General features: G+C 56.5%; 1 protein-coding gene across 1 annotated transcript in view; it reads left to right on the top strand.

Moving 5' to 3' along the window:
• Nucleotides 1–25,322, top strand: part of NRXN2 (neurexin 2) — a 98,971-nt gene that overhangs the window by 2,032 nt on the left and 71,617 nt on the right. The window contains exons 2-5 of the mRNA XM_040639309.1: nt 9,498–9,515; nt 14,316–14,345; nt 16,640–16,711; nt 21,035–21,336. Of these exons, the coding sequence (XP_040495243.1) occupies nt 9,498–9,515; nt 14,316–14,345; nt 16,640–16,711; nt 21,035–21,336 (422 nt within the window). The remainder of the gene's footprint in view (nt 1–9,497; nt 9,516–14,315; nt 14,346–16,639; nt 16,712–21,034; nt 21,337–25,322) is intronic.

Genomic DNA, 25,322 nt, shown 5'->3' with positions numbered 1-25,322 from the left:
TTGGCTTGCTTTTGTGGGATTATTTGTATAAGGTTGTGGGATATATCTTCAGGAACTGTGTGTATTAAGTTAACCTGACACCTTCTCACCTTTTCTCCAAGGAGTTCAGGTGCTCCCTAAACTGTGAAAGTATGTGTCTGTGTGTGTTCGCCTGCACGCAGAGGCTGTGGGTCTGGCTCTGTGTGTGTTATGTGCGGATGGTCTGCTTCAGCAGAGCAGTGATTGCAGATAGGAGTGCAGTGCCTAGGAGAGGGAGTAGTACTCAAGTGTAAGGGCGTGTGCTCATGTGCGGGTACCCACGTGCGTGTGTCTTAATGGGAAACCTCGGTCAGACACTGGAACTCCATGAGGAATCTTTCCTTGCATGACTTTGAACTTGATTCTCTGATCTCTATGACCGTTCCCCTCCAAGCCTTTCTAAGAAAATACGATGAACCACCCTTCTAGCTTGATGGAAAGGGAATTTGGGCTACAGAGAGGTTTCAGTAGCTGGCCCATGGACTCACTGGCAGAATTGGGCCCGAGTGTATGAAAAATGCAGCCAGGGGCACATTGGTCAACCAGACCCTCGTGTCCATCCCCTGAAAGGATTTATTGGCCAGAGGCTCCCAGTGAGCGAAAAAGGTGTGTGCTTCTGAGTATGGGTTGTGTGGTTGTGTGTCTGAGATGTGCTGGAGTACCTGTGTGTGGGAGGGACAGTTTGTGTATCATATGGGTGTGCTGGATCAGTGTTTGTGTTAGCTGTGTTGGAGCTGGGAGAGATGGCTGCATATCTGACCCATTGTGTGTGTGTGTGTGTGTGTGTGTGAGATTCATGAAGAAGAGGGAAAGGGGGTATTAGGTGGGTGTCAGACAGCTGGTTGGGGCAGGGTTGCCTCTGTGTATGTGTGTGTGTGGTAGCTGTTGAGGGAGGGGTGGTGCTTTGTCTGAGATAAAAGGGCAGGGATCTGCCTCTCTGTATTCCTTGTACCTAATACAGTACCAGACACTTAGTGGGTGTTTGATAAAAATTTGTAGAATGAAGAAATATTAAAAAGTATTTGGGAGAACAAAGGCTGTGTATGTGTATATGAAAATATGTCTACGTATATTTTCAGATAGGCGCTGTGGTTGGGCACAGGGTCGTAAAGACTGATTGTATCTGGAGGTGACAAGCACAGTGACAAGCCTCCTGATTTGCCTCCCTCTCCCCACCCCATGACCTCATTCCCTCTCCTTATATTTGTTCCTATTTCCTGGGCAGCTTTTGTAATATCCTGTGCTCATTACACTTCTAGTACCTTCTCATCTAGCCAAGGAGGAAAGGAATGCACTCCCACCCTTGGGTAGGGGGGCTGAGGAGGAAGACTTTAAGTGGAATAGGCCTGGCTCCTCATCCCTGAGACTGATTTGAGGGCCAGAGTCTGCAAGTTTCCCCCTGAAGTTACCCTCATGTCATGATTATCTGCTTTGAATGAGTCTCAACTTTTTTGAAATTGTGGGCATTTTAAAAAGCAGTAATTCATAGGACCCTTTCCAAATAGGAGTTATTTTTGTGTCTGTCCGTTGTGAAAAGAGACAACTCAAAGCTACTATGAATTCAGGAAAGCTTTTCGATGTCTTCCATGTTGTAGTTGCCATTGTGGTTAATCCAATATACATTAGAAGACAGTTTTGTAGCCTTACATGCAAGACCTAGCAACGTGCCTTCAGTACCTGGTGTGCGTTTGGATTTGGGGTTCTTTGGAATAACGCCCCTGCCTTCCTGGGTCTGGGCCTACCCAGTGACTGAGAACCTCCCTGTTAGGAAATATGCTTCTTTTTTCTCTGGGGGCGGGGGGAAGAGTCTGGCCACAGGTCATTGAAGAGAGAGCTAAGTGTGAGTCACTGAGTGTGTGTACCCACTGCTGATTACCTGCCAAAGCGGGGTTGGAGTCGATGGGGCTGGTGCAGTGATTTGCGTGGGAATGCCTCCTGTCCCTCACGTGTGAAGATAAAGGGCTGAAAAGTGATCAGGGAAGAGGGTGTGCAGGTGTGTGGGAGACCCCGAGTGGAATGGGGGCACAGATGTGTAGGACGGAGGGGCAGGGGTGCACCTAGCTTGGGAGAGGAGTGTGAAGCCAGTAGGCAGGGAGGTAGAGGCATGTCATTCAGACGTGTGTTTCCTACGTTTTGTAGGTGATGGAATTCAGTAAGTAGTTATCAAGGCCTCCTTTGTGCGAGCCTCGTGTTGAGGGCTGAAGGGGGGTCGGAAATGAGTAAGTTGCTGCTGTGGGCGTCGGCTGTTTAATTGGAGAAGCAGATAAAAAGCAGTCCAGTCCGTGGTAAAAAGCACAGACTGTAGCCACGACTGCCTGGGCAGTGACCTTGGACTTTAGCTCTCTCTGCCTTGGTTTCCTTTCCTGGAAAGTGGGGGCAATAATAGTACCTACCTTACAGACTTGTTATAGGAGCTAATCAGCTAATTCATGTCAAGTGCTTAGAATAGTGACTGGCACATAGAAAATGCCCGATAAACCCCAGCAAAAGAACAAGACACAAAATAGTGTGGTCTAGGGGCGCCTGGGTGGCTCAGTGGGTGAAGCATCTGCCTTTGGCTCAGGTCATGATCCCCGGGTCCTGGGATCGGGTCCTGGGATTGAGCCCCTGAGCTCCTTGCTCAGCGGGGAGTCTGCTTCTCCCTCTGCCTCTGCCCCTCCCCTGCTTGTGCGTGCATGCGTTCTCTCTCTCTCTGACAAATAAATAAATAAGATCTTTACAAGAAAATGGTGTGGTATATACCCAAAGAGTTGTAGCAAGGCAATTCAGCTTAGTGAGCAAACCGTGCACTCCTGAGTCTCACGTCTGTGTTTCAATCTGACTTCCGCACTCACTAGGCCCGCCCCATCAGGTGAGTGCCTAACCTTCAGAGGAATTTTTCCTTACCTGTAAATGGAGATGAGCATGCTTGTCTCAGAGGTCTGTCGTGGGAATTAAATCAATGTCTGGTACGTAATAATAGTAGATGGTAGTTACTATTACCAGCAGAGTGTTATTGGTGTTTTGAGGAAGGGGATAGTTTTACAAGTTGGGGGAGAGGGGTCAGTAATAAAAAACATGCTTTTGAAGACTGACCTTGACCATGGATGAGTAAGCTTGGTTTGAGGAGGCCAGTCCATGCACAGGCACCGGTAAGAGTAAAGGCATGGGAGGGAGGGACATGTACGTCCCGTCCATTGAGGGGACCCCAAGAATATAAGCAAACGGGTGGACTCTAAAGCAGGAGAAGCAGGTTGAAGCCAGGTCTTGGAGTTTTGACTTAAATCATTCAACCAACGTTTATTGGTGCTGCGTCCCGAGTATCGGCAAACGCAGCCACAAAGGAATTTTGAGCAGATAGGTGAATAGTAAGAGCCATTTATCAGAGGCTGGGAGTCTGGTGTCGAAGGACCATAGGCAGCAGAGTTAGACAGTGGAGAAATCGGCTGGAAGATAGCTCAGGAGGGAGATTGTGAGGCCCCGAATCTTGGTGGTCTTCGGGAGTGGCGAGGAAGATGCTCGGGAGCTGTTCTTGGCATGGAAGTTTTGGGACCCTGCCTGTCGCACGTGGCGGGGCAGGGAGGAGGCAGAGGTGATGATGTTTCAGGTTTGCTTAGAAGGACGGTGGTGGTGGGCAGTGGCAGCAGAGGCGTAAAAGGAAAGGGGGTGGTGGCGGGAGGGGAGCAGGGTTGGGCCACAGATCATGACGTGTTGAACTGCCATGTCCCTCGGTGTTCCGAGACAGAGGCGCCCAGGCTGTTGGAAATGTGAGACCCGAGCTTTGCGTTGAAGGCGGGGCTGTGGGTGGAGACCTGGGTGCCACGGGCGCGTGTGTAGAGAGAGAAAATATTTGAAGCTCTGGAATTGGATGAGGCGGCCAAGGAGAAGGTGAAGAGACTTCAGAGGAGTCCACAGTTGGAGAGGAGTGGCCGCAGACATGGTGAAGGAGCCATTAGAACAAAAAGAGACCAGATCACACAGTCAAGGGGGTAGAGCCTGGGGCCTCACAGCTAGTGAGCGTTTGCTGCGCCTTGAACTTTCTCATCTCATCCTCATGCTACCGCCTGAGACGGAAGAGCTGGGATCTGAACCCTGGGCTGACTCCGGGGGGGGGGCGGTTGCCCCCCCACCTTTGTCCACGCTGCCTCCCAAAGCTCAGGCGGTCGGTCAGCTGTGTCTGTGCATTACTTGCGTGTGGTTTATTGGGGGTATTTAGGGACAGTGTTTTCATCAGAAGTCAGTAACCACCCCACATTCTTCAGGTCACAGCTTCTCCCTTAAGCCAGTAGGCCACGAGGGTGTTCCTGTGTCTGCCAGCCAGCGGTCCCAGCACCGAGAGAGGGCAGTGGAAATCAATCAGTAAAACCCCAGTCTTCCGGGGCCCTTGGGGAGAAACTCACCCTGGAAAGTGGAGCATTAGCCCGTTAAAATATACAACTCACCAACACTGAAAGCATTTCAGATGGAAATCTTCCTGAGATACGTCGCACACCTCTCTGCCTCCCCTAAGCATAATATTTGGAAAGTGATCTAACCTTTTCCGGATGACTCAGGACGTCGTGAATCCCCCTTAGGCATTGGACTGTCACACAGTGGTTCCTTCCCTGGGGTTTGTCCCTGCCTGAAACGATGGCTGACTGCTGCAGTTGGAGTTCTTATATTAGCTTTTCCTGAGTTTTGCCACCTCCGCCCTTAGGAGAAGCTGTCGGGCGGCAGCTCACATCTCTTCCCCCTCCCCCCTCCCTCCCCGCTTTGTCTGCAAACTTGGAAATCAGCATTCCCAAGCATGTTGGGGTTGTGGGTCACCCCCAGTAAGTGGGTTCTGGGTAAGGTCTGAGAGGTTCTCCTATGAGGAGATAATGGTTTTTAATGCATCACCTCTGCCAAGGATGTTCGTTTTGGCCGCTCAGAACTTTGTCTTTCCTTTTGTTCTGCTCTTCCTCGCTGTCCTTGATAACGAGTCTGCTGGAATCCTGAGTTCATGTTAGGCAAAACAATATGCCCGCTGGTGGGGCGGATAAGACCTCCGTGCGTGAAAGTTGAGTCAATGAGGTCACGTATGTGGATCCACTCTCTCGGCTGTAACATGCGATACCCGTGGTCCTGACAGTTTCTGCTGTGAGAGAGATGGCTCCGGGCTCGAGGGAGAGCAGTTCAGGGAGTGGCTGGTGTGAGAACCCAGAGATGAGACAGATACTCACAAGGAAAGCCTCAAACGGCAGCGTGGTTAAGAGCGAGGGCTGCCGGGGTCCAATCCGAGTTTGCTGCTTGCTGTGGGTCGGCTTGCACAATTTACTTAAGCACATCGTTCTTCAGAGACATGGAGGTTATGATGTTGTTGCAAGGACTCAGTGAGTTATATGGGCTAGGCGCTATTCTAAATGATCAATAAAGGCGGCTGTGATCGTTAACCCCGGTGATCAGAGAAGGCTGCAAGGAGGAGGTGGGACTTGGCTAGACCTTGAACAAGGACTGAGGGAGATTTGTGGAGGCGGAAAGGAATGGGCAGGGCTTTCCCTCCAGGAAAACAGCCTGTCTAGGCGATGTGAGTCTGGTGTGTGTCGGGGGCGGGTGAGGAGACCAAGATGGCTGTGCTTTGGGGGCGATAAGATCAGAACTGTTGAGTCAGGTCAGCTTCTAAAAGTCTTGACTTCCGGCCAAGAAGATAGGCCATGGGAAGCCAGACAGATCCGGGTTCAGATTTTGACTCTGTCCCTCACCAGCAGTGGGACATGGGACAAGTTTCTTCCACTTCGTGAGGCTCAGTTTCCCCAACTCTACGAGAGAGTGATGGCAGCATCCGTTGACGAAGTACTCAGTATGTGATTATTCATTCAACAAACATAGGCATGCCTTTTTCTGAGCCAGGAACTGTGCAAGCAGCTGGAGGTAGAGATGAATGAGACATTGTCCTTGCTCTTGGATATCACACAGTCCAGCCAGGAAGCAGACGTGGGAACGCAATCACATCGGAGATACAATAAAGTGAAATAATGATTCAATGTTCGTATTGAGAGCAGGCACAGAGGAGGGGCGGCTAGCCCTGCCTGCGAGGCCAGTTGGGAACACAAACAGAGGTATACTGACCTGGTCTTAAAACAGGAGCTGGCTTTCTCAGGGAGCTGAGGGTGGGAGGAGTGGGAATAGGGAAGGGTGTTTTGAGCCAAGGGAACAGTACATGCAGAAATGTGGGACATTAGGGAAGTGGACAGCAGTTGGGTGTGGCTGGAGCCTGGATTGTTGAAGGAATGGAGGTTGGAGGGAGGCATGGCTGAATTTCCAATGGACTTGCCTGAGAGGATCAGACTGTATCCTGGAGGCACTGGGAAGCCTGGAAGGGTTTTAAGTAGGGTCGTGGCTTGGTTGGACTGCTTTGGTGGTATGTGGACTAAGAATTTCACGGGGGAAAGACTGGCTGTAGGGGGAGATCACTGAAGAGGCTTATTAATGTTTCGGGGAGAGGATCTGAGGAGGGTCTGGCCTTGGACAGCGGTGGGGAAGGGATGGAGGGATGTAAAGCATTTCTAGGAGTTTTGTTGATTTTTTTTAGGGTTTTAGAAGGTGGCACCGACAGGACCTGGTGACTGGTATGAAACAAGAGCAAGGCTGATTTCTGGCTGCCTACCTTGATCAGGGAGAGCAGGCGGGAGGAGAGGGCTTGTGGGGGAAGGGTTAGGAGGTCCATCTTGGGCATGTGGAGTGTGAGAAGCCCGGGTAGAACTTCTCTGAAGGCAGGTGGCTACATAGGATGAGAACACGGAAGAAAGGTTTGAACCACTGAAAAGTGCTGAGCGCGTGTGCATGTGCTCACGTGTGTGTGTGTGTGTGTGTGTGTGTGTGTTGATCACAGCAGTATTTCGTCAGCTGTATCCGGTGCCCGTGCCAAGAGAGCCTAGTCGGGGATGGGCAGGGAGACGAACCAGGAGAAGGGTCTTGTGGGAAACCAGAGGTGAAGGGCGGGGCGTGGGCTAGGCTGACCTAGGAGCACGGTGGTCAAAGTCAGAGGTGATTTTGTGCTGCTGGGCAAGTTTCTTTCCCTGCCCACAGGAAGTAGGTAATACCACCAAGCTGATGAGGTTGCCGGGAGGGTAATGCCGTGAGACGCTTGTTGGGGGTCAGTAGGGTGCTGGCCACTTGGCTCACTAATGGCATCTCGAGCCTGGCAGACTGGGGGGCACCTAGTGGGCGTTCAAGAAGTGTTGGCTGAAAGCAGTGCCTTTGCAAAATCTAGGGCAACGGGCCCTTGGCTGCGGGGGCGGACACGAGCCTGGCTTTGGTGGTGGGGTTTGGATGTCGGAGAGCTGTCTGAGTAATTACTGAGCGGACAGATGGGGATGCGGAACCTGTACCCGGGGAAGAAGCCCAGGGTACAAACACACGGAAGTGAGCCATCGCCAAGGAGGGCAGCGGGAAGGAAGGAGTGTGGAAGGCATAGGACGGAGCCTGCAGGGTCCGTGATGGCAGGTGTGGGACCCAGGTGAATCAGCAGAAAGCTAGGAGCAGCAGAGAAGGAGAGGCCAATGAGTCTCTAGGAGCTGCGTCTCAGAAGCCAGGAGAGGGAGGGCTCATGCAGCCAGCAAACCAAGCTTGCTCGCTGCCCCTTCCTGAAGATAGCGTGGCCCATGTATGTGGCCATACGTCTGGAAATACCAGCCATGTTGGATTCTCTAGAAATCACCATGCCTCTTTGTTTGTACAGGTGCTGGAGAGATGATGGTGCTGCCTGACCAGGGCCTTCGCACACCGGGGCCCAAGAGGTCCTGCCATGAGGACCCATTGAGGTCCTCGAGAGACCCAGGGGTTTTCCTGAGGGCCCCTTTCTAGCCTGCGTAGCAACCCCTGCCCTAAATGCAATGCGATTCAGTTTATTTAAGAAAATCGTTGTAGGCACGGCTTTTGGGGGGTAAAAGCAGGTAAAAGAAGCTCTGTGTTTGTGACACACGCAGATAGGTAAAGGCTTGTGTGAAATGCAGAGAGACGGTCGACAGACCGAGAGAAAGGGGGCCGTGTTCATCACGGGGCAGGAGTCTTCAGCCGGCGGAGGGAGTGTGGGGTGTGGCGGTGGGGTATGTGTCTAATATTAGGTATTAGACCACTGTGTGGGTATTGATTCTGCATTCAGCCCGTGTGTGTGTATTAAGGAGGTGGGATAAGGTCTGATAAGTGACAGCATGTGTTTCTGGAGTAGAGCTAACCCCCTAAGAGCCACTGAGCAAATAACACAAAATATGCTGGAGGTAGGAGACAGTGCGTGCACGCGGGCGTGAGTGTGCACCGAGCGGCGGTTTGGGTGTGTATGTGCGTATCCTGAGGCCTGCAGGCCCACGTGCGTGTGCACGCGTGTGCGTGTGTGCCTGTTTCCCCGTCGGGTCTGTGTGTTTGTAGGTTGTGCTGTTTCTCTGCCCACCTGTTGCTTCCTCTAAAGTCTCCTAGTAGGTGGGTGCGGGAGAGATGTTCGGGAAGGGGGTGACCTGGCCTTCTCCCAGGGCAGACCAGAGCCTGACCTGCTTGGGGTGTTGTAGCTTCTTGGAAGGAACTGTGTCCATCTTCTCTTGACCCACTGGGGTCAAGACCCATTGAGGTCAAGACCCAGGCCCAGGCAGACCCCGCCTAGGGGAGGGCTGGCTACCCAAAGGCTGTGGCGAGACTTAGGGACTTAGGGATGGGCCCAGTGTTGTCCACTATGTTCTGACCCCCTCCGGCCACTGAAGTGGGCCCTGTAGCCGGTGGGGGCAGGAGGGGGGCGCTTCACCTCCCCCAGCTGCTTGTCCTGGAATCACAGAACCGGAGCCAGAGGGGCCTCGGAAACATTCGAGTCTGCCTGTCTCATTTTTACAGAGGAGGGACAGGTGGCTCGGAGAGGTGGAGTGACTGGGATGGGATGGGAGACACGTGGCTCTTTGAGGCCGCGCTGTGCTTTCTGACCTGACCGCGTGTGGATGACTTTTCTCCCCTGGGGCGCGGGGCTGGTTGCATCTGTGTGTGCAAAGGCTTTGAGTGTGGGTTGTGTGAGAGATGACACGTGTCTCCGGATCGCTGAGCGCCTATGTGTGTCAGTGTGTCACCGAGTGTGAGTGTGTCTCGGGTAAGCCCTGTGTGAGCGTGTCCCCATCTGTCTCCGAGGCAGCGTGGAATGCAGGGGAGGAGCGTGCCTGGGAGAGGCAAGCCTGCCTGCCTGCCACTCCGGGCTCTGTCTCCCATTCTCCATGTGAACTTGAGGGTCACTTCCCTGCTCTGGGCCTCAGTTTCCTGAAACGTAACATGAGACGTGGGTCCTCTAGGACCATGTGACCCTGCGTGTGAGGCCCTGACTCAGGTGACAGCTCCGTCTCTATGCCCTTCCAGCCTGGGTGACTTGTGCCAGGCCCTAGGTGGGCTCGGGGACCTTGAACTCCTCACCCCCTTTGGAACCCTGTCCTTGGTACCCGCACTAACCAGCCCTCCTTTCTTCTCTCTCTCTCTCTCTGCCTTGCCCTCTCCTGAACCTCGCCGGCCTGCAGAGGAACACCCCATGGAAGGTGAGTGATGCTTTTTGGTCATTGGGGTGGCAGATCAATCACCGTGGGGTCCTCTGTGAGGGGGTGTCGTTGGCCACCTGAGGGCTCCCTCTCCTGCCCATGTTTGGGGGCCCTCTCGGGGAAGGATATCTGGGGGTCCTCTTGGCTACCTCAACCCCACCTCTTGCCTGTTCCCTCGTTATTGGTTTCCTGGGGAGAACCACCGGGCAGAGGGCAGGCCTTTCCACGGGCCAGTCTGCCTCCTGACATGTCCTCTTCTTTAGGGAGGAGATGGGAGTGAGGGTGCAGGGACGGGGCTGGAGGATCTGAAGTGCCCAGAAGTGAGTGAGGAGACACCCTTTTGCCCAGCCCAGCGGAGGGAGCTTGAGAGGGTCACGAAGCCGGGGGCTGAGGGCTGCTTGGGCGGAGTCCCCTCTGGGTCTGAAGTTTGCAGGCAGAGGGTGGAGGGCTGCATCCCAGGTCCACGGGTGTAGGTGGGTGGCAGCTTCTCCGCTCTGACACTTGGGCAGGCCCCTGGCCCCTGGGCTGGTAGGCAGGGGCGGTCTGCTTCTTCGGCGCCAGGGCAGGAGCCGGCCTCTCTTTGGAGTCCCTCTGTCCATTCCTTCCCTGTCTTCTGTTTCGTCTGCCTTTTCTCTTTCTCACTCTCTCTGGTTTCTGTCTTTACTTTTCTTTTTCTCCAGGGCTCCGTCTCTGGACCTCTGTCTCTGTGTCTGTCTTTCCCCAGGCTCTCTCTGGGCTCCTGTCATTCTCTGAGCTGTCTGCTCTTGCTTTGGTGTGCCCTGCTCCTTTTCCTCCTCTTCGGCAGACGAGGTCGGGGACATGGGAAGGCTCGGTGGGCTGGTCCAGGCGTGGAGGCTGGGCTGCCCCGGAGCTCACGTGGCCACCGGGGAGAAGGCAGGCAGCCAGGTGGGCGGGAGGTGGGCTCCCATCCCCAAACCTGTCCCGTGTTCTTTTCCTGGAGAAGCAAGAAGAGGGTGAGAGTGGGAGGGAGGCAGCAAGGAGCTCCCTGGGCCTGGGCCCTGGCATGAGAGGGGCAGAGGACGGCGCCCAGGATGGGGGAGTCCTGGGTGAGAAAGAACGGGAGGGCTTTTGGCTGGAGTGCGGGCTGGAATCCATTTTTCCTTGTGGTGTCCATGGTTTGGCTTGCCTCTTACTGATGTTTCTTCTCCTTGGGTGGCTTCGGTTCCTGGAGGGCGGGCACCCATCTGTGTGTGTGTGTGTGTGTGTGTGTGTGTGTGTGTGTGTGTGTGAGCAAGAAAGAGAGCGTGTATCTGTGTGCACACGTGTTCTGCGGGCTCTGCTGCTCGGTTGTGTCCGCGTGCCTTTGTGCATGTCGGTCCCGCTATGCGTGTGTGCTCGTGCCTGCGTGTGTGCGGGAGTGTGAGCACTTCTGTCCTCAGGTCTTCTGTGGCGTGGCCCCCATCTCCGGGTGCCTCTCGGGGAGTGTCTGCATCTGTGTCTGCATCTGTGTGTCGGTGTTCACCTCCGTGTGCGTGACAGAGTCTGTGTGTCTGCGTGGACGCAGCCTTCTGAGGGCTGGAGATAAGATTTAGTGCTGATGTGACTTTTACTTGCTCTTGATGTCATGTCTCCTCCGGAACAAAGGGAGAGATGGAGGGAGGGCAAGGGAGGGGAACGAGCCTGAAGGGAGAGGCTTGTGGGGAGGAAGAAGGGGGCAGAGAGATGGGAGGAAGGAGGGGTAAGTAGAGGCAGGAAGAGGAAGTGGAGGGAGGGACAGAAAGGAGAGACCTCAGGGAGGGGAAACAGCTAGGCCAAAGAAGAAAGCGGGGGGGCTGCTGGGGAGAGGTGACCGAGCCAGGAGGGGACAGAAGAGGGACCATCAGTTCTTTCCGAAGCAGGCAGGATAGACGGGGACAAGGAAGAAAGCTGGGCTTGGGGACAAGTGGGGAATGAGCCCCTTTGGATGCCACCGAGCCATTTCTTGGGGGCGGCATGGTGGCCTGCTGGTTTGGGGGTGGCAGTGCAGGGGCCCGCATGTTGGGGGTGTGTGTGTGCACACCCAGGGGTGTGGCACATCTGTGTGTCTCTCTGTGACGTGTCTGCTTGTGTGTCTCTCAATCTTGTCCCCTGTTGCCATCTTCCTTCTTTAAAGGCTGGTCCTCTTGGGCTTCTGGTAGAAGGGCAGGGAGTGAGACTGGGGCTGGTTTTGGGGAGGGAGCTGGGGCCTCCTCTATGGCACAATGCTCTGGACTCTGCCGCTGAGGTCTTGGGAGTCCTCCGTGCCGCCTTCACCCTCTTTTCCCATCCCTCAGTGCTGTGCCTCAGGCCTAGCTTTCCCCCAGGAACTGGGCCATCCTGCTCCCCAGCCCCCGACAGCGTCTCCTTTTGGGGATTCTGGTTGCCTCTCCTTTCTCCCTAGCCTCTTGTAGTGGGGAGAGAGGACCCAGAAGCAGCCAGATAAAGTGCCCTAGGAAAGGACCCTTGGTAATGCCATCTATCACAGGCAGCCTCTTCTCCAGGGGGTGGGAGGAGGGGCTGATGCCACAGGTCGATGTGGGGAGGGGTTACCCAGGCCGGCTGGGCACGAGGAAGGAGCAGAGATTTCAGGCCTGGGGGACAGGGGCGGGCGGTGGGGGGCGTAGGCAGTCCAGGCTGGCCTGAGCCATGGGTAGACAGGGCAGGGAACCGGCCTCCCCTTCACCAAGATGGCTGGTGCTGTCACGCCTGAGGGAGCTGAGCAGCTGGTTGCCGTGGTGACAGAGGGAGAGTGCCGCATGCTAATGAGGCTGCCTGGGAGCTGGGCAGTGGAAGGGTCTGCTAGGGGAGAGATTTGGCTGCATCCCCATCCCCACGCTGCCGCACAGGCCTGCGGGGGACAGAGGGCCAGTCCTAGAGCCTCCAGCTCCTGGGCCTGGATTTCCAAGGATGGGGGCCCACAGGCGAGGCTGTTTCTGCCTGGAGGAGTTGGGTGAAGGTTTAGGGCTCTGGATCTGGCTCCTGGATTTAGGGGGTTTGGAAGAAAATGCTGGTAGACCTTGGGGAAAGTTTGTGGGGGGATTCAGAGCAAGGAATAAGACTCAGTCCAAATGCTTGGTCCTCCCCTGTTTTGTGGGTAAAACCTTTGGCTTCCCAAGAGCTGTTCTCTCCTGATGCAGCCCTTTGCAGCTGTGGTCCCCTCTCCCAGCTGGCCTGAGACGCACAGGTGGGGGAAGACCCATGCCTTTGCCCCAAGAGAGGAGAAGGGGGTGATGTGAACCTCTGCCCACAGGGTCCAGGCCTTTGGCCCCTGGCCACTCCCTTCCTGACCTCCTGGAGCACAGGCATCTCGGCCTCTGCTTTGTCTCAGAGGCTCCTGGAGTTCTTTACCTGGATAATCCCACTCTGGCCTGGCTTTTTGTCCCTAGGGCCACCCTCTCATTGCCACAGCACTGGGATGGTTTCCAAGGGCTGTTCCTTCCCCACCCTTTTGGCTAGAGACCGGGGATGAAGGGTGAGGGGAGAGGGAGGGCCTGGCTGGTCCTGTCAGGGAGCCCTAGGGCCTCAGCTTTGCTGCCGGACTTGGTGCTGCCAGTCTCTCTGGGGGAGGGCTTTCTGCCACCGGTGTTCTCCGGGGACTAGGGTGCTGGTCCACTGGGCCGGAGTCTTTCCCCCTAAGGTTTAGGAAGGCCTGGGTCAGGGCTGACAAGCCCTTTGCAAGGGGTCAAGGTAACCATGGAAAAAAATCCCAGCCCATCTTGCCCAGAGTCTTGGAGTTAGGACTTCTGTTTTCCGTTTTCCAAATTCAGCTTTTGGCTCATCTCAGAGAGGGCTGGGGCCAGAGAAAGGGCGTCCGTAGAGTAATTCTGACCTCTCAGAGAGCCAGACCTCCTGCCCACGGGCCTTGGCTGTCCTCTTTGGTTCTTGCTGTCCCAGAGTGCGGGCCCTAGTCTCCTAGTCCTCCTTGTGGAGGGTCCAAGCTGGGGATCTGTGCCCCAGCGTTTCCCGTCCTCCTGTCTGCTTCTGCTGTGACTTTGTCCTCCCGAGCCCCACTTTCCTCGTAGAATCCAGGAGCTCAGCCAGATGTATGGAGGTTGTTGGGGAGGTGGGCAGCTGGGAGGACTGGGGCTGGACAGGTGCCTTTCCACAGCCCACTTTGGTGGGAGATTCCTTCTAGGCCCAGGCCCCGCACCCCCCCCCTTCTCCACCAGGCTCACAGGGTGAGGGCACGGGGTAGGGGGTGGGGCTGGAGGTCCCCTCTGTCCACTTAATCCTGCGCTAACAGGACACTCTCTCTCTCTCCAGGTGGCTTTGATTTTTGTGTCGTGTTTTATTTTCTCCTCCATCTGAATCGTTTTTTCTCGTTGACTGTTTTTTTTTCTCTCCGCCTCCCGGAAGAAAAAAAAAAAGAAAAAAAGAAAAAGGAAAAAGCAGCCCTCCCAGCCTCATGCTTCTCCTCCTTTTCCTTTTTTTTTTTCCGGCAAGAAGAAAAAAAAGAAACCAAAATCTCCTCTCCCCCCTTGCAGTGACTCCTTGCCCCAACCCTTCCTCCGGTTCTGCCTGCACCCCCTCACCCCGTCTGGTACCCCCCACTCTCTCTCTCTCTCTCTGTCCCCCCCTCATGCCCTCCACCCTGTTTCCGGCATCGGGGCCCCTCTCCTCAGCTTCCGGGGCTGGGGGCTTTCCCCTCGATGCCTGTCACAAGTTAAAAAGGGTTTTTAAATTGTGGCAGTAAAAGCTTTTTTCCCCCCTCTCTCTGGCTGATTTTGATGACTCGTGTTTTTCTTTGTTTCTTTCCCCTTTTCTTTCTTTTTTCTCCTTTTTTTTTTTCCTTTCTTTCTTTCTCCCCTTCCCCTTTCCAAGGTCCGGCTCACCTGACGTTAAACAGCGAAGGTATGGTTTGAAGTTCTGGTTTGGATTGGATTGGATTGGATTGCCCCCAACCTGCGACTGGATTTTCTGTTCCTCTCCCTGCCCCCTCTCCCTGCCTCCACCTGTCCCAGCGCCTTCCTGCCCTTCCTGCCCTTCCTGCCCGCTGCCTCTGTTGTCTCTGTGTTCCGGGACTGGGGCGCTGGGGTGGGGGCGGGGCTGGCCCCCCCATCTGTGCTCTCCCCTCCCCCGCCCTCCCTGCCACGCTCCATCCGCCCTCATCTCACCTTGGTTTCTGACATCAAGAGATGTTGCAACTCCTGCCGCTGTCTCCAGTCACTCTTTTGCGTTTTCCTGGTAGTGTATCTTCTTTTTCCCTTCTCATGGTGCTGTTTTATTTCCTTCCACTCATTCTGATCATTCTTTCTTTTCCGTGGACCCAAGTTCAAAGAGAAAAGCACGGGCTGGAGGAAGAGGCGTTTAGGCAGCCTCACCGCCCTCCCCCTGCTGCTACGGGGTGTCCCCTCTGTCCACAGTGGCAGCAAACGGGGAGAGACAGGGGAATGGAGGTGCGGGACACCCCCTTTGCACAGCTGTCCCACCATCCGCCCTCACCAACATCTCTTGACCCCGTTTGACAGATGAGGACTTTCAGGGCCAGAGAGAGGAGGTGACTTGTGAGTGATTATGTGGCCTTTTAGTTGGTGGTACCATTGGGGCTGCTTCTCTATTTTTAGCCTCCCTTCAACCAAGTCCCTACCATCTTTAAAAGTCCTGGTGTTCAGCAAACCTGACGGCCCAGGAATCCTGACTGTGACACCCCCCCCCCCAGGGCCGAGCTCCCCCAGGTCTCCCCATCACTGATTCTTGAGCTCAGGTACTCCAGACCCTTAGGCTCCCCAAGTCCAGGGCAGCTCCCCAAGCCCAGGGCGGTCCTCTGTCAGGGCTCATCTTCCATAGAGGGGGGTCTCTAGCGTGTAGGCAGGGGAGGCCTAGAGGATGAAGACTGGGCTGTGGGGAGACACTCAGATCTGGAATTTGGGATGTTTAGGTCTGGGAAGGTAGGGGCCTGGGATTCTTGCCTGGATGTGAAATTATGGCAAAAGCTGTGGGGGAAGGGGATGTCCCGAGGGGGTAGTCAGGGCCCGGGTGGCTCACTTACCTCCTTCTTGGCTCTCAATGCCTGGTTCTGGGGGTGTTGGCGGTGGCGCACCTTTGTCGTAGATGGAGACCCAAGGGATCCAGAGCTCCGCCCCCTCCCCCCCGAAAGGTCCACAGCTCAGGTGTGATTCTAGCTTTACTTGTGGGGATTTGGGACTGAGGTGGAATAAGGGCCCAGACATGGACTTTTACACTCCATTTGCAAGCCATCCTACGCGGTCCGGCAATAGGTGTGGGGGCCTGGGAGCCAGGCGCTGAGTGCACGAGTCACTGGCAGGGGTGGGTGGAGAGCTCAAGCCAGCCTGGAGCCCAGATGTGATAACACGTGTCTGCAGGGGCTTTGCAGAGGAGGCCTGGGTGTTGATGAGCTGCGTGGGGGTGGGGCGGGGGGAGTGGGAAGTCAGCCCTGAGAAAGGCCTTCCCCACATCCGTGACAAGGTCCAGCCAGGCAGAAGCTCTCTGGGTGTGCGTAGCCCTGCTGAAGGCACAAAGAAAGGACCGAAACCATGGCCCTGGCCCTGGGAAGCCCCGTGATCTAACTGGCAAAGCAGGAGACAGAGGTGACAGTAAGAACACTCACTACTATGTGAACCAGGTGTAGGCGGAGAACCAGGTTTGCCTTGAGGACAGGCCAAGAACACAAGAGGCCTTTGGTGTGTGAATCAGGAAGGCCTGGGAGGAGGGGTGCCTGTGTCAGGCTTTTGAAGGAGTTGAAAGGCATGAACTCCCGCCCTGCAGAGAAGGTGCGAGAAGATGCAGAATTGGGAGGGGGACAGTGAGCAGAACCTGGCAGTGGAAGGTTAGGGGCCTGTAGGTCCTAAAGCCTGGCCTATTTGCATGTTCTTGGGAAGAAGGAGCTCCTGAAGCAGCAGGGAGCCCCCCCCCCCCGCTCCTCCCCACGGTCTCCCCAACCCTGGGCCAAGGGCAGGAGCTGGTGGCTGTGAGTCTCATGCGGTCTGTGGGCCTGACTGGGTTTGTCATCTGGCTCCTTCCCCAGAGGCCCCGAAGCAAGTGAGTCCCCAGAACAGCACCCCCGTGCCCCACCTGTACCTCCAAGCAGGATGTCTACCCTGGAGAGGACCTTCCATCACCTCAAGGCTGGGGTGGGGCTGGCTGGGTAGCCCCCTGTGCCTGACTCCCCAATTCTGCTTCTCCAGTAGGGTCCTTACTGTTCTCCGAGGGGGGGGCCGGGAGAGGAGGAGCCGGCGAGGTGCACCAGCCAACGAAAGGTCAGTGACCCCACGGTCCCCAGAGAGCCCAGCCCTCACCCCTTGCAGGCTAACTGCACATCCTTTGGAGGGTGGCAGCTGAGTCAACAAAGCTGGACCCCTTTGTCCCCCCTCTGAGGTCCACGGAGATGGCTGGGCCTGCATCCTTGGGACCTGCCCTGGTGTGAAGGACCACAAACCTCCATTTCTTTCCCAAATCCCAGTTGTCTGAATGACCTTTTTTCTAGAACACAGATGTCTTTTGGTGGCAGAATTTCAGGCCTATCCCTAGAAAGTATCTGGGAAGCAGGGTGAAGAAGCAGGGTACCGCCCCCATTTAACCATCAAATTCTGGAAGCCCACTAGATGCCAGCAGCCTAGGGGGATTCTGGTTAGGAGATGAGACCTTTATAATATGTATGCATCCCCTAAATGAGCCTTCACCACCCTCTGTGGAAGGCCTCCTGGCCCTGGGTTTGCAGACGCAGAAGCCGACGCTTGCCCGAGGCCTTCAGGCCATCTAAGGGCTGTATAGGTTCTCAGTGACTTTTTCTGCATGGAGGTTGCTTCCCTGAAGAGATGCTCTTTCCTAAGGAGTTCGGGGGGCAGTTTAGCAACCCTCAAGGAGCTCAGGGGGTGCCAGGTGCTGGGGCTATGGAGTCCCGAGTCCCGTCTGCGCTCGCTAGTACGTGCTGTGTGGTTGGCTTTCCGCCGTCCCTGCCTTCTTGCCAGCTATTCTGTATCTCTCTCAGCCCACTCTTGAGAAAGTGGCCGGGCCTTCCACCCCAGAAGTCTCCCCTGAACGCTCCACGCAAACCCCCACGCTGCTTGCTGTCACCCTTGTCTACACGTCGATTTTGTCGCTCACCACCCTGCATCGTTACTGTCACTTCCCCGTTTGCCTCCCCCCCCCATCGAGCTCCCTGAGGGCAGGGGTGGGGTGTTGTCATGTGTGCACCCCCAGTGCTTCACACAGCTCCTGGCTCCTGTGTGGGCACGTGCTCAGCAAGTTTATTTTAAATGGGTGAGTGGTCTCTGTTCTCAAGGGGCTCATTGACGTTCTGACAAATCACTACAAGAAAGCGTGGTCCACGCAAAGTGTATGAAAAGTGCAGACTTTGTCCAAGAGGAGTTAACTTATTCATTCATCTAGAGAGAGGCAGACACGTGCGCGCGCACACACACGCACACACACACACGCAGAGAAAGTCACACCAGTGCAAGAGTCATTTATTAGTGGAGTAGTTTACAGTTTATGAAGCTTTATCCCATCTGTTCTCCTTCTAGAAGCCATAGCAACCTGTGAGGTAGGCCGGCGGTCAGCTCCTTTGTCCAGAGGAGAAAGCTGGGGCTTAGAGATTTGCCTCTCGGTCAAGGTCACCAAGCTGGTAGAAGAGCCGGCATTAGTGCCCAGGTCTTCTTTCTCTCATCACACTTCCTCTCAAGGGAGCAGTACAAGATGTTACTAGGCAGTAAGTGCCAAATGAGCAGAACAGACAGCTGTAGTGCTTAAGAGTAGGGAGGGGCGAGGGAGGGCTGGAGACCTTCCCAGAGGAGGGCTCTGAGCTGGGCCGGGAAAGGAGGCTGCTGCTCTGTCCCTCATGGCTCTTACAAGTCCAGGACTGTAACAACTGGTCTCTAGCCACATTCAGCTTGACTGGGGACACTTGTGGGGCTCCACACTCCCAGACCATGGGAGGTGAACCAGCATCAGCCCTGATCCCCCTTCCTGTGCCAGAGAGAGGGGTGGGCATCAGGAGCTGCAATTGTTGCTCAAGGCCTGCTGGGAGGTGTAGTCCCCTGGGGTCTGCGCATGGTGGTGGGGGAGAGCGCCCCCTGGTGCTTTGGTCTGGCTCCTCCCAGGTCTGGTTTGCGCTCCGTGAGCACCCTGGGTGGGCATCCTTATGGCCACAGAGACCCCCCATCAATCCCTTGAGGTCCTGCTGCCCTCTTCCCCCTTTGGAGTCTGTCTCTGTCCTTCCCACCATCCTTGGGGTGTCTTGCTCACATTTGCTCACCTCCTTTCTGTCCCTCTCTTCCAATTCTATCCCCGCTGTCTGGCTGCTCCGAGCCTCTGTCCATCTCTGGGCCTATCCAGGTCGCTGGCGGAATTGGAGAGCATGTAAACGGCTCCAACTCCATGGCTGGCTTTGCTTCCTCTCCTAGGAGATCCGAGGCAGAGCCTGGAGGAATCGAGGAACGGCCTTGTTTCTTCATTTCGCCTTGGCAGCTGTGGTCCATCCCCTGGCCCTCCTCTCCGGTCTCTTTTGTTCTGTCCCCATCACTTCTTCACGTGATTGCTTTATTCTTTCTTTCTGTTTGACTTTCCCTTTAATGATAGTTCCTTTGACCGCAGTGAAGGTGAGGGAACGGGAGGGGAGGCCTGGCTTCTGGGGAGGACTAGTACGTGTGGCAAGCCCAAGGTCAAACACGTCCCCTTCTCTGGTCCTTGAGCCCCCTGGCTCTGCCAGGGCCTGGGCAGCAGGCCTGGTTGCTATGGAAACGGCCAGGCCCTGAGAAAGCCTTGGCTTCCATTCCCTAGAGGCCCCTGTCCCCCTTTCCTTGCTGGCCCCATTCCGTCCCCCTCACCTGTCCCCTCTCGGCTTGCCGCTTGTCTTCAGACTGCTTCACTCTGTCACCTCTTGCTGTGTCTGCGCACTGAGCAGCTCCATGTCCCTTCTGCCCCTGATGGCCATCCTTCCCCCTCTCTGTGGATCCCCCTCTGCGTTGCCCTTCTTCCCCACATCCCTTCCTGTCTCTGCCTGAGTTCCCTTCGTTTTCTGGCCCTTCTCGCCGGAGCTCGAAGGTAGGCAGAGTGGGGTTCCCACTGTCCCCATGTTGCTCTTGCCCCCCCAGCTTCACGGCCCCGTGGCCTCAGGAAACCGGGCCTTGCCAGCTGCAGTGAGTGCGGTGCCAGGCTCTGGGGCAGCAGCTGGTGCCTTGGCATCCGGATGCAGCGAGGACGGAGTCTACGGGCAGCGTGCCCGGAGGGAGAGAAGCAGGGCTCTTGTGTGCCGGGGAGAGGCATCTGCGGGAAGTGCAACCGGGTCGTGGCCGCTCCCACACGTGGTGCTTGCTCCTGTGGCCGGGCTCACAGGGGCGCAGGTGCCTTCGCAGGGCTGTGCGTGCGGCCCAGCATTGCACCCCGCTGCTTCCTAGGCCTGGTGGCCTGAGAACCCCTGTGCTCCACGAAGGCCTGAGGCCGGCCGTCCCCACCCTCATCTACCCTGGGAGGTGGGTGGGACGAGCCACTGCAGTGCTGTGCATTGGGGAGAAGCGAGTCCCTGTCCAACGTCCAGGTCCTCTGCTCTGGCCTGACTCCATGTCCCGTTCTCTTCCTTCTGTGCATGCTCTGGCTTGTGAAAGTGTGGGGCTGGGACCCCAGCGTCCCTGCACATAGCTGTTGTCCTGTCACTTGTCACCCACTTACAGATGCTACACATCCCCAAGGTCTCTCAGTCTGTTTTTGCTTCTGCTTGAAAAGTGCCCTTGGAGGGAGCCCTGTGCCGGGTGCTTACACACACACACACACACACACACACACACACAGGCACGCACACACGCGCGCACACACACACGCACACCCGCAAGACCCGGAGCCATCTGCTGGCACTCAGGGGTCCCAGCCCTGCCCTCTGGGGCCCCTCAGAGGCTCTCTGCCTAGGGCCTGTCTGCAGAAGACCCAGCTAGGGATGGTAGCTGGCCTGAGGCTGTGGCCCACAGCTCCCCAGTGCATATCGCTGTCACCTGCATTGTCTTCCTATGTGTCTTCCCAATGCCTTACCCCACCCCACCGTTCCCCATCTCCTCTTCTGCTCCCTGCTGCCCAACAGGCCTGCTGGTCCCATCCCCCCACGTGAGGCTGAAACTGCCCTGGGGAACTGAGAATGACCATCACCAGAGAAGAGGCAGGGGTGGGAGGTGGGCTGTCAGTGCCCCAGCCTTAGGGGAGGCCCTCCAGGGAGAAGGCAGGTGGAGGCTCTTCCACATCCCTTTGTTCAGGGGAGTGGCCTACGGAGGGCTGCCCGGGGAGGAGAGAGTGTGAACGTCCTCTTTGCCTGGCCCTGTGGTAGCTAAATTGTCAGCCGTCAGTGTGAGAGCACTTAGCAGCCTCCCGCTTTGGAAATGGATGTGGGTGAAGCGGACTTGCGACAGTCAAGACGGCCGGGTCCAGAGAGGAGGGTGGACAGGCAGGGGGATGGAAGAGGGCCTGAGGCTTGCCGGTGGGACCGCGGGGCTCCCGTTGGTGCCCGGGACCTGCGCTGGGCCGCTGGAGGGGCCGTGGGAGGTCTGGCGTGCCCTGCCCCACTCAGCCTCTCCGTTTCCCCACACCGCGGCATCCAGGCAAGGAGGAGTTCGTGGCGACCTTCAAAGGCAACGAGTTCTTCTGCTACGACCTGTCACACAACCCAATCCAGAGCAGCACGGACGAGATCACGCTGGCCTTCCGCACGCTGCAACGCAACGGGCTCATGCTGCACACGGGCAAGTCGGCCGACTACGTCAACCTGTCCCTCAAGTCTGGCGCTGTCTGGCTGGTGATCAACCTGGGCTCAGGGGCCTTCGAGGCACTCGTGGAACCCGTCAATGGCAAGTTCAACGACAACGCCTGGCACGACGTCCGGGTCACCCGAAACCTGCGCCAGGTAGGGGGAGCAAGAAGGAGGCGGGGGCCAGCTGCGCTGGGGCAACGGGACTGCGGCGAGGGGGCGGCCTGCGCCCGTGGGTGTGAGGCGTCAGGGCCCGGCCTGCGAGGTGTGCTTCTGGAGAAGTTCCAGGCTCAGGGTGCGGGCAGGCGGCGGGCAGGCTGCGAGCACCGGAAGCCGAGTGGAGAGGAAGCTGCAGAGCTTCCCGGGGCCGGGGCCTGAGGGAAGGGGGAGGGGAAGGGCCTGGCTCATACTGGTGGTGGAGGATAGGGTTTCCAGGGCCCAGGCTAAGAAGTCAGGTGACCCGGCAGGAAGGCAATTTGGGAGACGGGATGAGGGCCGTAGAGCCTGGATGGGTGGGCCCTGGGAGCCTGTGGAAAGGCTCTGGCCGGGTAGCTGTGGGTACCCTGACTCTAGGGCAGAAAGGTGCAAATGTAGGCGTGGGGACAGAGTGTGGCCTGCCCTCCTGCGGGGCCTTTCCAGGGCAGAGGCAGGGATGGGGTCCGGGCAGGGTAGAGGTGCGGCAGGTGTGAGGGAGAGCAGGACTGCAGGGCATGCTTGGCCCCACCTCTCCTCCGGGGCAGGAGCCCAGAGGAGACTCTTGGGTCAGCCCCTGCAGGAAGAACGAGACTCTTCTGCGGTGGCTCCTCAGCTCCGGCTCCCAGATGGACCACCCGGAGAGGGCATCAGCTCTGTCATCTTCGTGGTGGCCTCTGTGTCACTTACAAGGTCCAGGGTGACTATGGTGGGTGAGGCCATCTCTCTGGCCAGGCTTCTGCTTGACGCCTCCCCCTGCCCCGCGAGCTTGTTTTCGGCCCTGATAAGCACCCCCCTCAAGCAGAGTCCCAGCCAGACCCTTCTTCAAACCCAGAGTGGCCACTGTGCCTCTGGATGCCCGTCCCCACCTCCTGACTGCTTTCTCCGCTCCCTCAGACAGGGGCCCGGGCTTCTGCTGGTCCTTTTCTCTCAGATACAGTGCTTTTTCTCGCAGTGAGTGGCAGGGAAGCTCTTCCAGCTTCATTGCTAGCAGGCTGAGGGACGCCCGGAATGTGGACCGTCTCTGTCCCAGGAGGCACGTAACCTCTGCTGGGTTAGGCCTCCTCTTGCCAGTTATTATCTTCTCTGTACTTCCTAGTTCTAGCTGGCGGCAGCTCGCCTTCCGCTGCCTCTCCTCGGCACGGTCCTCTCCGTGCTCCTTCTCCCCCCTTCCTCCCTGACGAGCTCCTCCCTGCGAGTCAGGATCCTGGCTGACCTCACATTCTTCCTACCTGTTCTTCACCACCACTGGGGGCTGATCGAATGGGGAACCCTTCTCCTTGGGCGCCTTCCCCCGGCTGGGAGGCCTCCGTGAATAACCCTGCTGCTCCTCCCCGAGCCTGCCGTTCCCCGTGGCTGTGGGACTCCTACCCAAGTGCCTGTTCTCTGTGGTCCCGGTGCTCCGAGAGGTATCAAGCTTGGGGGGGGGGCGCCTCCTCGGTGCAGTGCCGTGCTTCATGTCCATCGTTCTCTGACCCCGTCAGCGGGTGGTCCCGTGTTGCCACTATTGTCTGAGCACACCCGGGTGTGACCTGTACATTTGTCATACTTGTAGGTGCCACACACATGGCACCTGCTGGGGGAGCGGGGAGTCGCTCTGGCGCTTCTTGCTGGTGTTCCGTCCGCGGGACGGCGCTGTCACCTGGTACTGCCCTCTGGCACCACGCTGCAAGCCCAGGGTCCCGATCCACGTGTCGCTGGTCAACAAATGTATTGTGCACCCGCAATGGGTACACGGGGCAAAAAGGCAGTCCGTGCCCTCCCAGCCCTTCGGCGCTCGAGGAGACAGGATGAGTCCCTGAAAAGTGAGCAAAGCTGCGCAAGTGCCCGGGGAGCCGCAGGGACCTTAAAAGTTCTAGAAACTGGAGAGTCACTGAGAGGAGGCTGGGGAGGCGGGGGAGGCCTGGCCTCAGCAGCAGCGAGTGTAGCCAGTGACCCAGGGTGGCCTCTTCCCGGGGCTCCCAGAGTCCGGGGTTCAAGCTGCTAACTGCTGGAAATCATTTCCCCTTAGCGCCCCTCCCCCTTTTTAAAGATTTATTAGTTTTTTTGAGGGGGGGGAGCCTGAGTAGGAGGAGGGGCAGAGAGAGAGGGAGAGAGAGAATCTCAAGCAGACTCCCAGCTGAGCGTGGAGCCCAACATGGCGCTCGATCTCAGGATCCTGAGATCATGACCTGAGCTGAAATCAAGAGTTGGACGCTTAACCGACTGAGCCCCCCAGGCGCCCCTTCCCCTGGTCTCTTTTACGACAAGTCAGAGGAGAGTCTGGTCATGCGGACCCCAACACAGGCTTCATGATCAAAGAGGGTGCTGGTAAAGGCTTTGGTTGAGAATGCTCTTTAGGAAGGGTTTCTGGAGGGATCCACATCCGTACCTGTGAGGTGCAGTCCTGTTCGGATCACTGTGACGATCCCCGAGAAGGTCATTGTGCTTGTGCTCTGGGCTCCCTGACCCCGCTCGAGGCCCAGCCTGTGGCCGAGTCCCTCCTTACCAGGCCCTTCGAGTCCCTGCCTGTTTTTTCAGGGCTTCTCAGAACAAGGTCTCTAGAGCTGTGGTTCTCAACCTAGGACAGTGTGTCCCCTCCGGCCCCCTTGGGAGACACTGCCGATGGGACACTGCGTTCCCTGTCATCACGTTCCTGCCGCGTGGTCAATATTTGTGTTCCTTTCTTCTCTCTACCAGGTGCTGTGCTCCTTGAGGGCTTAAAACCAGCAGCTGGTGAGCATTTGTACTTGTTTTTCAAGCGGTTTTTTAGGCGCTTTCTGAAGCCGGTTGGTGAGATTTTGGACACGAGGACCCAGCAGATCCGTTTCACACGAATATCGAACTGCCTCTGATGGCCTGGGAACGACTCCTCTTCCCTTACAAAGCCAGAGGAAAGAAAGCCTCTCCCTCCACCCCTCTGAATTGTCTCAGGACTGTGTTCTTTTTTTTAATTTTTTTATTTTTACAGCGTTTCTCGGAAGACGCTGATCATCTCTTTGCTTTTTTGTATCTCGCCTGATTTTCATGAACAATCCTGTGCAGTGGGACATAGTCCCATTTTATCAATGAGCAAATCGAGACTCAGCAGGTTAGAGAACTTGCCCCCAGGTATCCGCTCAGGACGGGGGAGGATTGGAAGCCTGTCTGCTCTCGAAGCCATGCCCATTTTCCCTGCCTCCCCGGGAGAGCCTGGCAGTTGTCACCGGTGCAAAATACAAAGGCCTCTTGAATTTGTCATTTGTCTTGCGGATCTTCCATTCTGGGACGTTCCGGAGTCTTGAAACCATCTGAGCGTTCCGCGTCTCTCTCTGAAAAATGGGTCCCCTCGATCCCGGAGTAGAGTGAGCGCCTCTTCTCTGTCCCGAGCTGCTCTTGCTTGAGCTCTGCAAAGCTTGCCTCCATCCTGAGTTCTGTGATGGATGATTTCTGTGTAGAGTCCCCGTCTTGGCTTTCTTGAGGGTTAGCGCTACAGCCAAAGTTCAAGGTGGAGAGGGGGCGAAGTTGCCCCTGGTTATAACGGCGGAGCCCTCCCCTCCGTGACTTGATGCCTTCCTCCTTCCCCCTGTGCTGTCATTCTTGCGCTCCTGGACTCCAGGAGCCCTCCGTTCCTAGAGTGGGGACATTCACCATGTGCTAGTGGGAAGCGTTAGTGTTCTACATCCTGGCATTCGGGAAGGCACAGCTGCTGTGGACCCCTTCCTTGTGCCGCACACAGGCCAGCAGGAATAGGTTCCAATGCCCGCTCCCCTCCAGTTAATTTGGCCACAGTCGCCGTGGGTTTTGGGTTCTGGACCCGCCCCTGCCTCACCTACTCCAGCCTGTTCAGAGGAAGCCAAGATGTCCTGACATTAGTGGCAGGACCAGACTTTGAACTCACCTTTCTTACCTCTCCATCCTGTTTCTGAATTTGCTGTTCTACTTGTTAAAAATGAAAGTTGTCCAAGAAAGTTGAAAACTGTTTTTTTTTT

Source organism: Ursus maritimus, unplaced genomic scaffold, assembly GCF_017311325.1.
Source record: "Ursus maritimus isolate PB19 unplaced genomic scaffold, ASM1731132v1 scaffold_23, whole genome shotgun sequence".
Taxonomy (NCBI): domain Eukaryota; kingdom Metazoa; phylum Chordata; class Mammalia; order Carnivora; family Ursidae; genus Ursus; species Ursus maritimus.
The sequence above is the reverse complement of the archived record's forward strand: the minus strand, read 5'-3'. Positions and strand labels throughout refer to the sequence as shown.